Below are 15,650 nucleotides of genomic sequence, written 5' to 3' on the forward strand. Positions count from 1 at the left end.
CTGAAGGATAGGACTAAAGAGTGATTTGAATCCAATGAGTTGAAAAGAAAAAAGCGAAGGGCTGGTGTAAGGTGGTATTCCAACGTCTTACTGAGAATTTATCTAGCATTTGGCAATAGACGTGATACATCCTCCTAGTAAGACATACATTTATCCTGTCGCGTGCAGCTCGGGGTATGCAACGAACCACAGGGCTGACTATCGTGGGGGGCAGTGCCTCGAGGTCCTTGCGTATCGCATCAGGGTATGAGGATCACAATCGGATGCAGAATAGTGCATCTCCTATTGGATTGTATCGATTACGACACGCAAAGGAACCGCCAGCTAAATTTTTGGGGCGCAATCATCATGACGTTGGCATTGACGAGCCTTATTGGAGAGTTGCAATCGGTATACTATTTTAAGCTGCATCGGCTCACTTGGATGGGAACTCTCAGAATCTTGGTTACAATCCAGGCTATCTTCTGTAGATGTGGGCTAGTATTGTCTCCATCGCGCCCCAGCGAGACAAGAGATCAATTGCGCGGCATCGGCATTAGTGTACTGTAAGTCTTTGAAGGTCTTGAAACGTTGACAGCTGCGATGTATAATTAGACATGACAGGAATGAATAAACTCTCGATAGTTTCAGTCTTACTGTTGTTCTACCTGTAACTTGACGAGACGAGAGAAGGCTTAGACATCAGACAATAGCCAAAATCTGACGTCCAGCCAGAAAGGAAGAAAGGCCCAGGAGAAAATAAAGCTAAGCTTATCCCGACCCCACATTTTTTGCTCGGACTACCCGGACGGCTTCAGGTACCCGCCACGAGGCGGCACAGACGTCAGCCAACGCGCGGCCCGCAGACACCACCCCAACGCATCCAATGCGACCGTTCGCAGACTAAAAGTCTTAACTGGATTTACAATAGTAGGGCTGTTGCTGAATATGCCAACTGGTCCAGCCTATATTTAATATGCGCTCAACTCTGCCGAATAGAGGGATTTCTAGTATATACTGGATATTAATGAATTGAACAAACTCTTACCAGTTTTTAATCAAAATGCTTCGCAGCTTTGTATTCTGCGCCGTCCTCGGCCTCCTAAGCTCTGCTTCGGCTGGTGCTTTGGCTACCCGCAACGCACCTCAAGTCAACGAGGCTTTCGGTCTGTATGCCGACGGCGACTCGGTTGGTGTTCATTCACTTTTTTATGCGGGAGGTCCGGAAGATTTACCTCTACCTGGATTTAGATATTATCTGACGAGGACCAGGCAAAGCCATGGTCGGTGACCCATCCAACTCGACATCCGCCGACGCATTCCCCGTCTCCTGTAAGAGCAATCCTCCCAGCACTCTACATAAAAGCCTCAATAATACTCTGTAGCCTCTCTAACATAAAGCCCAGTCACCCGCAATTCAGCCTCCTCCTCCAGTCCCTGGACCGCAAATCCAAATTCAACAACCACAACTGACAGCTGGTCCGACGAGATGCTGTACATCCCCAGCTCATGCTCTTCTTCGGATGAAATGGGATTCATCCCCAGCGAGGAGGCCAATGAGACGACGACCGGCTTCATTTTCTACGGACAATATGTCATGGTCAAGAATGAGGCGGGTGATATCTCTTCGAGCTTCTATATTCGGTCTTCCTCTGCCGGTGAGGGTGTTTATTCTTTGCTTTGGGATGCTGGTGATGATGATACTGCTATTCCGGTTTCGCTGCGCTCTGCAAAGCCTTCGAATTCTTAGATAGGGTGGATTGGGTTCAAATATGAGTTTGTCGGATTTGGGGGTTTACTGTGGGTGAATGTGGGTGGGGGTGTTTTTTCATCTTGAGATTTTGTTTTGAGATGAAATTATCTAATGTATTTTTGGACGATTTAACTAGTATTTAGAAAATGTGATGAGATGAAAGCCGTGCTCTCTTTCATTATTCTGAAATATTGTTTGAATTCGATCCGAAAAAAATATATATTCTTGCGGCATGCGTCGATGTTTAACTTCAATTACCTTCTATTGATTCATTGCAACGCTAAAGCGAATGTCTATAAATTGATGATGCTAAAATTTTAAGTATCGATCCAAGTAGCTACCAATCCCTAGGCAGTGTCACACTATATTAACACACCAGCAAGAACGATTTGGTGAACTGGAACGGCAGAGTAGCCACAGTCCACAGCTTGACCAATCACACAATGAGAACTTACTCGCGCCCATCAATCCAGTTTCACCCACCATCACAAAAAAACCACGTCTAAGCCATGACCAAATCAATATATAAAGAACGATAGATATTCTCTATACTAATGTAGAGATCAGATATATACCAAGTTCAAGCAGCAATATACCAGCTACACTACACATAAGCCATCGCATCATTCGAATTTTTCTTCGACGGCGCTAATCCCCTCCTCCGCGCCTCATCATACTCATACTGAATCGAGTACCCAACCTCCTTCCGAATAACCATTCTCTCCGGGTCCGCATCGAAATGCTCGCTCTGCGGTCGGGCAGATTGCCGCTGTAGCGGCGGCATCATTTCGATCGCGTTGGGGTCGGCGTCTAGAAGTGATGGACCCGGTTTCTTCTTCCCGCCCTCTTTGCCTTTAAGCCTTGGTGCTGGTGCGGGCGGGATACTCGGTGCGCCGAGGGGGAACATTGAGCGGCGGATGGGTTCGCGGGACGCTGGGCGTCCAGGTGAGGGTTTTCTCTTTCCTCCGTCGGTTGTGCCGTGCGGAGTGTCTTGACAACACAGTTTCTCCGTCGAAGGCGATCGTGGCGCGGGTGTGAGTTTCGGCCATGAATTTGTACCTGCTGTACCCGCCCGCTTTCTCTGGACGCGCGAGAGAGATCGAGATCGAGAGGTTGGATTCGAGCTCGAGCCAGAGCCGGAATTGGAACCTGATTTCGAACTCCCCTTTGTTCCGCGCGATCGGGATGCACTGCTTTCCAGCGTCGAGTCGCCCGCTGTTCCGTAGTTTGTGCTGACGGCTGCCATGAAGGGACGGAGGCAGAAGACACTGCAGGCGACGAGGGCGTAGTGGACTTCGACTTGGAGCCAGAGGGTGGGTTCAATGGCTGAGAGGGTTACATCTGGGTTGTTGAGGGCGGAGCGTAGTTTTGAGATATGGAGGAGGGTGAAGACGATTAGACTGTGAAGGTAGAGGTTAGCTTTGTTGAGCAGTTGGGGAGAACGAGTCGTACGGGAAGCGAAAGATGAATGCGAAGCCGATGGAAAGTTTGCGCTTTAGGTTCATGAAGAGCCCTTTTAGGAGGGTCACGGCGAGGAGGAAGATTATGAGTTCTGTTATTACGTCAACGGAGGCAATGAATTGCCAGCGTTGGTACTAGGTTTGTTAGCAGGGTTAGATAACGGGTGTAGAGAGACGTACTAAATTGCGACATTGTGCACCTTGGATTCTCCATGGCTTGTTTAGTTCACAGTTTACCAGGAGAATAAAAACGGCTGGAATGAACCAAGCAGTGCAGATGGCCAATGTGGCCCAGGTTGCTCTGTTGTGCGTCTTCTGAGGCGTAAGTCGGAGATAAATGGCCAGCACACAGCATTTCGAAAGATAAATAATAAGCAGTGCGAAGATATCGCTTGTTGCAATTAACTCGGGCAGGTCAGTTGGTGTCAAATCCACATATTTGGAGCAGACTCACTGCTTGGATGGTAATCAATCGACCTTCGTCCAGCAGATTAATCGATGTCCCGAATCCGCGCGAACAGGCGTAGAACATCAGTACTGACTGTAGACAAGCCACAATCTACACGCTGTCAGTGCTTCCCAACTTCAATGTATTCTGGTTCAACTCACTGTAGCACCGAGTAGAACGAAATCGTCCCGCGCAAAGGGCGGAATGAGCATCAGTCGAACATAGAGTCGGATCAAGAAGCACACGAGCGAAACAACCAGTCCCAGCGCAGCTGTGATGATTATGTACGCACCGTGGTGGAAATCGTCTATGACCTCGAAAGGCGGCGACTGTCCCGGGGGCACATAGGGGCCCATCACGGAATTGTAATCGCGGTCGAGCGCGCTCGCTGTGCACCATGAAGGAGGTGAGTGTGAGCACCCTAGGGTAGATTGGGTTATGAAAAGGAGGGTGGGTGTGGAGAAGACAGGGCCATGTGCGGGCGTGCAGGCGCGGAGCAGTCGGAGTCGAAATCTCCACGTATATACAGCGGCAATCCTAATCGGCGCAGCAACTTGAAGTCAAGTTGCGGCTGGCATAGGCAACATCAACCGATTTCTGACCCGATCAGATGGTGAGGACAGGACCGAGCTATCAAGGAAACGGACGTGACCAGTGCATCTCGAGCTCAGCGTGGCGGATAATCAAGACATCCCTTCGCCTACGAGAATGAGAAGAACCAGCTGCCTAGATTTCTCTCAAAATATCCAATATTATGCACGCCAACCATCAATTGTGCCGCTCTCCCCTCCATCATCTCTGATATCAAGTGCACCTGCCAGTTTGGCCGCGCCGAAGGGATCGATTAGCAGTGGGAACCACTAGATCCACCCCCTCACATCGCGTGCCACCCAACAATCGTCTTTCGCGGCCCGCTGCCATTCTTGCATGAGGCAGCGGTCAATCTGCGCTCGGCTCGTGGATCTCCGGAATACCCTGAGGTGAACGGAGGCAGGTATCCGATAGGACGGACGTGGACAAACATGCGAGGGGCGCACTGAGCCGGCGCATCTTTGCTGGGTGGGTTGTGAGGGTTAAGCATCAAGGGGTGGGATCGGATTGACGCAGGGATCGACATTAGCGTGGGTGATGCATCAGATGGAGTCGGGTGCCAGTGCCGACGCCCGGCTCGAAGGAGTTAGGCGGTGTTGGGCGCAGGGCAACTAACTATAGAATCCCGGAGTATAGCAGAAGCAACTTCAGCTCAAGTGTTTACGCCCGAGATTTCACACCGTTGCATCTAGCAGAGTCTCAATTACTCGAGTCGATAGAAAAAGACACTGTAAATCGTTCATTATCCCGCTCAAATTCGAGGGTTTAGTTGCCTGCGAAGGGAGCTGCAATCCCCCCCCCCTTGGCATGCAAGGCGCCGATAGCTTCTCGCCCATTCTTGAATCTACCCCCGACATTCAAGGGGCTGAAAGAAATGGAAGCCAAATCACACGGCCCAAGCTCAGTGCAACGTCCTTTTTCTTTGATGTAATCAAACATCCGATGTGCCAATGCCGAAAAGCTGGGGGCAATGCCCACATGGCTCGCGAGAATTCTTCCTCGCCACGCCTTGCTCCCACGCTTCATTCTACTGAATCGAATCGACTGCTCCGATTCTTTCATGATTTACCCGGTATGACCGCTGCTCAGGACTTCTCCTGGGACCTGCTGTTTTTGGTTACGGTTGCTGGGAACTTCGATCCTACCTGTTGGTAGAGCTAAGGGTTCGGCGCTGGAAGCCATTTCTTTCTTCCTTCGTGTTTATTACTCTTGCAAGAGGTCGGGAGACAGACTTTCTCTTTTTCTCTCTTCTCTTCTGCTAGTCGTCTCTCATTCTTGGCTGTTTGTCCATTTGATCGTATCCTTGCCCTTCCCTTTCCAAGACTGGAGGGTCTCCACAATGCCTCCCACTCACAGATCAAGGAATGAGTCGCAGATGACAGACACCCTGACAGATCTGGAGGATTACCCCTCCAAAGGCCTCGTTGCGCCCAGGTATATGGGGACGCTGGCTGATCAGCGGGATATGAGTGCGCTGGGCCGAGTGCAGGTTCTTCGAGTGAGTATTGTCATTGTGACTCGATGCAACTTGCCCAGGTAGTATGTGCGGCTGATGCGATGAAGAGAAATTTTCGATTCATTTCTATTGTTGGGTTCGGGTGTACGCTCATCTGTACATGGGAGGTTATCTTGACGTTCGTCATCCCCTTCACTGGCTGCTGGCTGGAGTGGCGATCTTAAGTGCTAATTCGAAACAGATTACTTTCCGCGGGGTTGACTGATGGCGGGACGGCGGGCCTTATTTGGGGTTTTGTTGGTGTGTCTGCCGGGTTTACCTTGGTGTATGCCAGCATTGCGGAGATGGCTTCGATGTAAGTACACCCGCGAGGTATCTGTTTCTGATGCTGATTGATAAGGGCCCCCACTGCCGGCGGACAATACCACTGGGTATCTGAATTCGCACCAAGACGAGGACAAAAATTCCTTAGTTATATCACAGGTATGTCACGAAGAAAGCTATGACAAGCATCAATTCTAATCGTGGTTTAGGATGGCTTTCGGCAATGGGATGGCAATGCGCCATCGTCTCAATCGCATACCTTGCCGGCACGATCATCCAAGGGTTGATCGTCTTGAATCAACCAGACTACTATTTCCAGCGATGGCACGGGACTATGCTGGTCATTGCCATCTCGACATTTTCCATTTTATTCAATACCTTCCTTGCCAAAAACTTGCCTTTTGTAGAAGGTCTCATTCTGATCATTCATGTCATTGGGCTGTTCGCTATTATCATTCCGTTGTGGGTGCTTGCCCCCCGCAATAATGCCCATGCCGTGTTTACGACTTTCAATAACGGGGGCGGTTGGGATAATTCAGGGACGGCGACGCTGGTCGGCCTCTCCACGACCATTACGTCCATGTTGGGCTACGACTGCTCGGTGCATATGTGTAGGTTGACAGCTGTACCCGAAAAGGAAACCAGACTAACAATACTGGAACAGCGGAAGAAATCAAAGATGCATCGGAGACGCTGCCCAAGGCAATGATGTCCTCTGTCGCGGTCAATGGCGTGCTGGGATTCATCATGTTGGTGACGCTCTGCTTTACGCTGGGAGAGGTAAACGCGGTCCTCGACAGCCCGACCGGATTTCCATTTATCCAGATCTTCTACAACACGACGGGCAGTCTGGCCGCGACGAACGCCATGACAGCCGTGCTGGTCGTCACACTAACCGCCAGCACAATCACTGAAGTGGCAACGGCCTCGCGTCAACTGTGGTCTTTCGCCCGGGACGAAGGAATCCCCTTCTCTTCTTTCTTCGCCTATGTGAGTCTTGTCTCTGGCATAGTACACCTCGCTTTCGACTTTCGAATAAGCCCGCTGACCCCTATCGCAGGTTACACCAGGGTGGAACATCCCCCTCAACTCCGTGATGGTCTCTCTGGCCGTGACGGTCCTCCTCTCACTCATCAACATCGGCTCCCAGGTCGCCCTGAACGCGGTCATTTCGTTGACTATCACCTCGCTGCTGTCAGCATACATCATCTCGATCGGGTGTGTAGTCCTCAAGCGGCTTCGGGGGAGGCGTTGCCGCAGCACCGCTGGACGCTGGGCCGGTTCGGACTGGCGGTCAACGTGGGGGCGCTGGCCTTTCTGCTGCCGCTGTTTGTGTTCGCCTTCTTCCCGCTGTCGACGTCCGTGACTCGTGAAACGATGAACTGGAGTGTCGTCATGTACATTGGCGTCATTGGATCGGCGTCGGGGTATTATTGGGCCAGGGGGCGGCGTCATTTTATTCCGCCCGTGGCGTTAGTCAAGCGAGAGGAGGCGACTTGAAAGTCCTCAATAGTCTGGCATGGGCTGGGTGACCGTTCACATTTGCTGTGATCCAGAGGTCGGCTCGGATGCTTTGAGTTGCCTGTGACACGATCTTTTTTTTTTTTTTTTTTTTTCCGTGTGTATTTATTTTTATCCATCCCTGGATGCTTGGCTGGCCCGTCCATTACCAAATACCCATTACACCGAGTCTGCTGTAAGGGTATGGATTGGGTATCGGGCCTAGTCAGGTTGATGATGTGACGTCGAGTATATAATAGAGCGTGTCCGAGAAGACAGAAGATTTGATAGAGTAGCTGGTAGCTCGGATTTGCACTTCCGAGCACGCTCCCATCTTCCGACCTGGCGTGTTCCCATCCCTGTGCCATGACGTCTAGAGCACGGCCGCTAGATTATTCGATAGAACGACTTCGGGTATGGGCATGTTTCCGGCTGGGGCTAGGGGAAAACGAAATGAGGAGCGGGTGGCACATGCCCAACGCCCAACAATATTTAAGTTATCAGATGGAACCGTTATGCCCCGAGGCCTCCTGAGACGGGAAGGTGTCTCACAGGGTGGCCCTCAAACCCTTCGGGATTCGACGAGTCCAGGGATGTCCCGTCCCGTTTGCGTCGTATTCAGCTAGCCGCACTGCCAGTGTATTCAGCCTGGGACGCCGTCCACGGAGTTGTCGCCGTGCTCCGAGCTCGTCAGCTCTTCAGCTCGCCTGCATTGCAGTCCATCGACGATCGTGAAGATCCAGGCACGGCAAAAGTACCCCTTTTTCGCGTCTTGCTGTTTTCTAGATCGAAAGCCGACCCACCGCCCCTTGAGGACAATGGGGCCAGGGGGTCCCGAGAGCCAAGCGACAGGGACGAGGCTAGAGACCGGCAGGACGGAAAGTGGGCGAGGTGGAGGTCGGCACTCCCTTTGTGGCATTATCAGATCGATTGATAACGCGGGAGCGGTCGGCCCACTCGGATGTCGGTTGAGACATCGCAGTGTCACATACCAGGAGTATTGTAATTTATTTATGTAATGCATTTCAAGGAGGTAGAGGATATACTATGTAGTAGTCACGGCAGAACAAATAATACTTGGAGATACCTTCTATGTATTTGTTCACTACGATCACGACAACAAGGTACTCTGCTGGTACCCAACGGATTCCCTCGCCTGGGTAAGCAGCGTTATGCACCGTCGATCTGGAGACCCCCACCGCATCCAGTAGGTGAGTCCCGATTTCAGTTCCGGATTCCCGATTCCTAGACTAGTGAGAGTCCGAGAGCGCAGGGACGGCGTGCGTGTTCTTAGCAGGCGTGCGCGGTAAAGTGAGTAAGGTTAACCGGAATGTGGCAAAATCAGATAATTCTCGGCCAAATCTGGCGTGCGTTTCCGCTCCCCACAGCCGACGCCCGCTCTTTTCGCTACTCAAAACCCTTTCCTCTGCACTCAAGTTCACCATTGCGCCATACTCCCCAGCTCAATCCTCACCGTCACCATCAAATCCATCGCATCGCCCTCGACCATCCGATTGCTTCCTCGCCTGCTCGCACTGACGCGGCGATTCCCGACTCCACCGACGGCCCTCGGTTCTTTCCCCCCGACCGTCATGGGTACGTGAAAACTCCAGCCTTCTACGCCTCTCTCGACCGAACATTATTCCCCTCTACCACGAGCATTGCTCTTACACTCTCTAGTTCACGCCGTCGACTCGATGCCCACGGCTACCCTCGCCACCGGGAACCGTCCCCGGAAGGGCACCTTTCAAGACATCCCCGTCTCGTCCACCTCCCACCCCGACAACCCCATTCCCGAAGAGCCCCGCGGTGTCGAGGCCCTCTCCATCACCGACCTCACCTTCAATGGCTCGCCCGCCTCCCAAGAGACCCAGTCGAGCGCCGCCAACTCCCCCGCCACCCCCCTCACGCCGCCCGACTCCCAAAATTCCGACGAGGATGCCGCAAAGCCCACCGGTCGCCCCCGTCGGGCCTCGACCATCCTGATCTCGCAGAACTCCGAGGACATGCGCCGCGTGCTGGAGAATGTCGGCACCGGAGGCACCCAGAAAATCCAGTCGATGTGCTGTGGTGGGGGTTGCTGCCGCGGCCGGCCCCTCCAGCCATTGGACGGTCCCATCTCCGGCTTCAACTCCATCACCGCACCTGATAACGAGGCCTTTGAGTCGTTGGGCCTCAACGTGGACCTCCTGACCCTCGACAGCTATCTCTCCAATATCGCCCCGCTGCCAGAGAAGACCGTGTCGTTCTCCGCGCCCCCCGCACACACGGCCAATGTGCCCCTCGGCCCGTCGGATCACCCTCCGCGCTTTGTGCAACCGCACCCGCCGTATGAGGTGTACCGGGCGCCTCTCCACCATGCCCGGGAACTGACCAAGAACGGCGCGGAGAAGCGCACCTATCACTTCGACATTGATGTCACCGATTACCCCGCCGAGAGCGGCATGGTAGATTTCGTCGTGGGCGGGGCAATCGGCGTCTGCCCGAAAAACAAGGAAGAGGAAGTCGAGGACATCCTGAATCTGCTGGGCGTGCCCAAGTCCATGCGCGATAAGAAAGTCCTCATGCGCACCACCAACGGCCGCTGGCCCACCATCTGGGGCGATGATAAGCCCCGCGAACTCATCACCTCCCGCCGCGAGGTCCTGAGCTGGTGCTCCGATATCCAGAGTTATGCGCCCACCAAGGCCCTCTTCCGGACTCTGGCTGAGTACACATACGAAGAAAGCGAAAAGAAGATCCTGGAGTATCTTTCCTCGGCCCAGGGCCAGGGTGCCTTTTGTGAACTCCGCACCAGCGCCCACATCAGTTTGTCCCAACTGCTCCACGCTTTCCCCTCTGCCCAACCCCCACTTGACCACCTCCTCTCCGTGCTGAACACGTTGATGCCCCGCTTTTATTCTTTGTCTCAAGACCCCATGATCTCCTGCCAGTTCAAGGGCACCGAATGCCGTCGTCTGGTCGAAGTTGCTGTCACCGTCGCCGAGTCGGATGACTGGCGTGGTGGTTTGCGGACCGGTGTTGGTTCCGGCTACCTGGAGCGAGTGGCCCGCCGGGCCATTGAGGCCGAAGCCCGGGGCGAGAAGCTCGATGTGCACATCCCCATGTTCCGCGGTCTGATGGCTAACCCGCTTGCCAAGCGATTTGCCTCGGACGGACCCATGCTCCTGATCGGTGCCGGTGTCGGTATCGCGCCCTTCCGCGGCTTCGTGCAGCGACGTCTGCAGTCTGCCAACTGTGCCAACAAGGTCTGGGTGCTGCAGGGTGTGCGCGACTCGCTCTTGGACGAGCTGTACAGCGGCGAGTGGGGCGTACACGAAGACAAGGTTCGTACTGTGGTGCAGAGCCGCAAGGGCGAGAGCCGTTACGTGCAGGAGGAGGTGCGTCACCAGGCCGATCTGGTCTGGTATGTCATCAATGCCCTCGACGGTCGTGTCTTTGTCTGCGGAAGCGGCAAGGGCATGGGCGAGGGTGTGGAGGCTGCTCTGGTCGAAGTTGCCATGGCCAAGGGTAACCTCAACTCGGAAGAAGCTAGCCTCTTCTGGCAGCGCAAGAAGGAGGCTGGACAGTACATTGCTGTAAGTTACTTTCTGGCCAGAAGTCAAGAGAGATTTACTAACGCGGCAAATAGGAAACTTGGTAAATGGTCCCTTGTCTACAAAAGTCTGCCTCGATCCTTTCATTCACATGCCTTCTGAAATTGCGGCCCGTGGCCGTCTTGAGCTGTACATATTTGATTTTCCATTCGCATTGCATTCGCATTGATCTTGTTCAAGGTAACCGAGCCAGTGGCCGGTCCAGAAAAGAGACTTATTTGAGACGGTCTTGACAAATCCTTGGATATCTTTGAATTTTTTTGATGTATTTTAGCGGGGCGGCTTTTGTCTTTTCATTTTTGTCTTGTTGCTCATTGTTTCACTGCTGTCTTTGGTGACGCGTTTCTTTCTTTCATTAGGATCTTGGGTATTTCCTTGAAATAGATTTAGAGGCCCGATCAATAGCAATCATCTACTACATGACTTTGGTACCATACTGGTGTAGCTGAGTCGTAGGGGTTACTGGTACAGGTTGAGTCACCCCGGCATTTTTGGACTGTCCAATCACGCGCAGCTGCATTTCAATCCTCGCTACTCCATCTGTACCCCACACCAGCAAGAGATCCGCCTCGATGCTCTCCCTGGTCCCCCGCAAAGTGAGGTCAACCGGTTGACCGGCCCGGTGCGATGTTAGCCATGAGTCACGTAGAGCTGTGTAAAAGGCGTCAGTCAAGTCAAAACAGGGTGACCTCAAGACAACCACAAGAGTCAATACTTTACAAATAACCCAGAACCATCGATTGAGCATTCTCCAGCTCTCAACCATCCCATCAACCCCCATCTGCGACTCGACCAGCGAAACCGCATTATCGCGCAGCTATCACCCGCCCCACCGATAAGAAAGCAAAGTGGGGGAATCGATTCGCATCAACCTCCCACCACCACCTCCCACCTTGACCTCAACGCGACGCCTCTCACCCCCTCCACCCGAATCCCAACGAACAAAATGCCCACCATCCAAGAGAGCAAACTCGCCTTCATCGGCGGCGGCAACATGGCCTCCGCCATAATCGGCGGGCTGCTCTCAAACTCCGTCCCAAAGACCAACATCACCGTCTCCGAGCCCTGGGACGTAAACCGCAACAAGCTCGCCGCAACTGGAGTGAACACAACAACTGACAACGTCGCCGCCGCGACCGCCGCCGACCTCATCATCATCGCCGTCAAGCCGCAAGTCGCTAAAACCGTCTGCGAGGAACTGGGCAAGAGCTGGGGAGACCGGAAAGACCTGCCCGTCCTCGTTTCCATTGCGGCCGGTATCACACTCGGCTCGTTTCAGGAGTGGTTGGAGACACCCGATGGCCGCGCTCCGCATATCGTCCGCGTGATGCCGAATACGCCTGCGCTCATTGCGGAGGGCGCGAGTGGCGCTATTGCCTCGGCGGATGTGACAGCTGCTGAAAAGGAGCTTGTGAATGAGTTGCTCTCGAGCGTCTCGCGAAGTATCGAGTGGGTTGACAAGGAGGAATTGCTGGATGTTGTTACGGGCTTGTCCGGTGAGTTCCTTTAGACCTATCCGCTTCCTTGGACCGGGTTTTTATGCCAGGAAATATATCGTCATGGACAACTATAATCTGACTTGAACTGTTTGGGGGCAGGGTCTGGACCGGCTTATTTCTTTGCGATGGTGGAACATCTTGTTGCGAGCGCTACGAAATTGGGACTGAGCAAGGAGCAGGCTACGCGTCTTGCGGCACAGACTTGCCTGGGTGCCGGCAAGATGATGACTACTTCTGATGAGGAGCCGGGTCAGTTGAGGAAGAATGTTACTAGTCCCAACGGCACTACGTTTGCTGCGTTGCAGACTTTTGAGCAGCAGGGTTTTGAGGGGATTGTTGATAAAGCTGTTAAGGCTGCGACTGAGCGGGCGGCGGAGTTGGGGGCTACGCTTGCTAAGTAGGTGGTTTCGATATGAGAGGTTGGTGATGGTGGTGTGGCTAGATAAAATATACCTCTTGCATTTTTGTTGCTCATCTTGGATATTTTTAAGAGCTCTCTGGCGTGGTGCTGGATGTCTGACTGTTATAAAGCTCTCTCCTTCCTTTCTGTATTTTCCCTCCTACACCTCCCCAGCGCCAGAACTCTCACCTCGGGCCACTCAACCTTCTCACATCGAGTCCCCCAAGAGCTCGTCTAACCAGCCATGGGGGCTAAACCCCGGAGTTGCGAGCCGAACGAGGCGTGCTTGCAACCTAATGTCATGCCGCGGTGCGTTAGGACATCGTCACAACGATCACTGTCCACAAATCGAATCTACGTAGACCTCCCGACATATGCGTCGCTAACAAATATACTACACATCGTTGATAATTCCGGATCCAGAGCCGTCGCGATTCAGAACTTTGACAACAGTCCAATCGAGAACGTGGAGATCACGAACGATCCGCGACGGTGCAAAGAACTCTCCCAAACCCAACAAGGATGGACGCCAGGATCCGAGTCAGGAACCCAATCCCCACTTTTCAGAGTTATCTCAAAATGGCTCGGATAATGATCAGATTTGTATCCGATGCGGAGATGCCGGTTATCACACCAGCGAGTGTCACGAACGAAGTCTACACAATCAAGGCGATACGAAGAGCTGCGTCTGCCGCGATGAGACATCGTCTTCAGCCCCGTGTCTGGCTTGATGCTGAGATTAACCTGAGAATGAACTGATCGACCAGAAATGGAAAGTCAAGGGCAAACGTGGGTTAGCACTGGGATATGAGAAAATCCGAGAAGCCATTTCCACTACGAAAGGAAAAGGTTCAAACTTGTCCTTAAGTCTGGGGATTCTCCCGCTGCTTTCATCTCACAGGGAAAGCCAGATGGTCCCTTGAGAGATGTCGATCAAGTCTGGAAAGAAGTGGAACTCGAGAGGAGGATGGTTATTCCCTGGCCCTGGAATAGTCGGAGAACTTATACTCAGCGAGGGGACTTTCAACTTTCAATGCTGCTCCTCACCCTACTACAGGGAAATCCAGAGAGGACAAACGGGCAGCCTGCTCTTGGTGACCAGTGATGTATCGAATGAAGAAAGACTTTCTTGCATCGACGGGAACACAAGGAACTCCAATTGACCACATCATCTACATCTCGATATCAAGCGCAAATACGAAGCACAGAACTCGAGTGAGTACGCATCCAGATACCCCGGTCGCGATGAACCCGCTCTTGCTTATCACCAGAGACGCAGCTCATGAAATTTCCCGTGAAGGCCAATATCTCATTCTTTCCACCCACTCCCCCGGCCCAGCTGGCGAAAGAGAAGGTTGATCGATACATCTCGTCGGGCACTGCGGACAATGCAGTTTAAGTCCTCCAAGCTTTCCACGGCCACCCGATGAGTTGGTCAACTGGAGAGTGACACGGGGAACAGGTGCTTTCAGAACACCGATGATATCTGACTACGCATCTCCAATTGTTGCGAACTGACGCTGACATGTATGTGTATGCTGCCTCTGTCGTGGAAGACCGTCTTGCACCGATGCAAATCATATATTCAACTCCGTCAAAATTGCCACCCCGGAGCAGCTCACTCGTGATGATGCACATGAAAGTTACCGAACGGGCAAATCGTTATGCCATGACATAGATGTCACCGGTCATTGCGCGTGAGAAAGGCCAACCCTCAGTCCAGCACCAAGCGAATCTTCTTCTAATTGGGTCAATTTATGCGAATTTGCGCGTATGTCGACGCGTGAGGTTATCCCCTTCGCCCGCCGGGATAAGGTTGCATAGGATACAACATAGCCTAGCAGCTGCGCGAATCGATTTGAGTCGGCCATTTTTGACATCCTGGAGGGCTAGTAGGATTCTGCCCTCTTGCTGTATCGAATCCTGTGAGGATCGCGAGCGATTTGTTGGCATGGTTGGTAGCTGAAGAAGGTAGGTAGGAAGGTGTCGATCGGAGAGACTGATATTAACGTAATCGGTAAGCGAGCGGAACATGTAAGCGAGCGGAACACCCTACCAACCCCATTAAATTTAAACCAATTTATATACACCATAACGCCAATTATATACAAAAAAAATCTAACGAGGGCGCTTAGGGCACTGTAACCTTCTATGCCCTAATTCACGACAGTCACTGCACCGCGGGGGTGCGCGTCGAATTGGCTCCGAAGCGTTTTGAATAGCTTCATGCGCTTGGTCCGATTGGCCTTTGGACACCTGGTTTGGCGTTGATATTGGCGCTGGCGTCTCCCCAATAGTAACCCCGCTTTCAAACGCTAGGCGCTTTGTAGATTTGGTGCGTTTAGACGTCTGCTTTGCGTTGGCGGCGCGTAATAGCTTGCATTGCTCAGCTAGAAATGTGTTGTTATGCATCGCAATTTCGCACCCCTTAATAATCTGATCTAACGCACGTTGTGTAGGGCTAGAAGGGCTCTGCGAGCGCTGACGTAGTAGCACTTTTACCGAAGAAGCTTGTTTATCCAATTGGCTTGGATTTTGGGGGGTTTTTAGTGAGAAATCACTACCCCTACTCCCTGGTGGCGTTGGCGTTTTGAGCTGGATACTGAGGTTTTGAAGCACTGTTTCGGCGTTGAATGGCACTAAA

General features: G+C 52.6%; 5 protein-coding genes across 5 annotated transcripts; 4 read left to right on the forward strand and 1 right to left on the reverse strand.

The window, feature by feature from the left end:
• Positions 1 to 1,042: 1,042 nt before the first annotated feature.
• N7532_008910 (uncharacterized protein) lies at positions 1,043 to 1,729 on the forward strand (the record flags this gene model as incomplete). Its single annotated transcript, XM_056621401.1, has 3 exons — positions 1,043 to 1,199; positions 1,252 to 1,311; positions 1,386 to 1,729. 3 exons carry the CDS (start codon positions 1,043 to 1,045, stop codon positions 1,727 to 1,729), a joined length of 561 nt encoding a protein of 186 aa, XP_056472207.1.
• Positions 1,730 to 2,336: 607 nt separating this feature from the next.
• N7532_008911 (uncharacterized protein) lies at positions 2,337 to 4,721 on the reverse strand (the record flags this gene model as incomplete). The annotated part of the gene is made up of 6 exons (XM_056621402.1): positions 2,337 to 3,132; positions 3,185 to 3,327; positions 3,373 to 3,597; positions 3,647 to 3,751; positions 3,802 to 4,177; positions 4,519 to 4,721. 6 exons carry the CDS (start codon positions 4,719 to 4,721, stop codon positions 2,337 to 2,339), a joined length of 1,848 nt encoding a protein of 615 aa, XP_056472208.1.
• An 849-nt stretch (positions 4,722 to 5,570) lies between these two features.
• On the forward strand, positions 5,571 to 7,511 carry N7532_008912 (putative GABA permease; the record flags this gene model as incomplete). The annotated part of the gene is made up of 6 exons (XM_056621403.1): positions 5,571 to 5,729; positions 5,795 to 5,865; positions 5,929 to 6,042; positions 6,088 to 6,170; positions 6,221 to 6,622; positions 6,676 to 7,511. The coding sequence occupies 6 exons, from the start codon at positions 5,571 to 5,573 to the stop codon at positions 7,509 to 7,511; spliced, it is 1,665 nt and encodes a 554-aa protein (XP_056472209.1).
• Positions 7,512 to 9,103: 1,592 nt separating this feature from the next.
• N7532_008913 (FAD binding domain protein) lies at positions 9,104 to 11,154 on the forward strand (the record flags this gene model as incomplete). The annotated part of the gene is made up of 3 exons (XM_056621404.1): positions 9,104 to 9,107; positions 9,192 to 11,089; positions 11,143 to 11,154. The coding sequence occupies 3 exons, from the start codon at positions 9,104 to 9,106 to the stop codon at positions 11,152 to 11,154; spliced, it is 1,914 nt and encodes a 637-aa protein (XP_056472210.1).
• Positions 11,155 to 12,053: 899 nt separating this feature from the next.
• On the forward strand, positions 12,054 to 13,007 carry N7532_008914 (pyrroline-5-carboxylate reductase family protein; the record flags this gene model as incomplete). Its single annotated transcript, XM_056621405.1, has 2 exons — positions 12,054 to 12,603; positions 12,706 to 13,007. The coding sequence occupies 2 exons, from the start codon at positions 12,054 to 12,056 to the stop codon at positions 13,005 to 13,007; spliced, it is 852 nt and encodes a 283-aa protein (XP_056472211.1).
• Positions 13,008 to 15,650: the final 2,643 nt, after the last annotated feature.

This window comes from Penicillium argentinense (genome assembly GCF_028826775.1).
Source record: "Penicillium argentinense strain IBT 30761 chromosome Unknown utg000009l_segment0_segment0, whole genome shotgun sequence".
NCBI classification, from domain to species: domain Eukaryota; kingdom Fungi; phylum Ascomycota; class Eurotiomycetes; order Eurotiales; family Aspergillaceae; genus Penicillium; species Penicillium argentinense.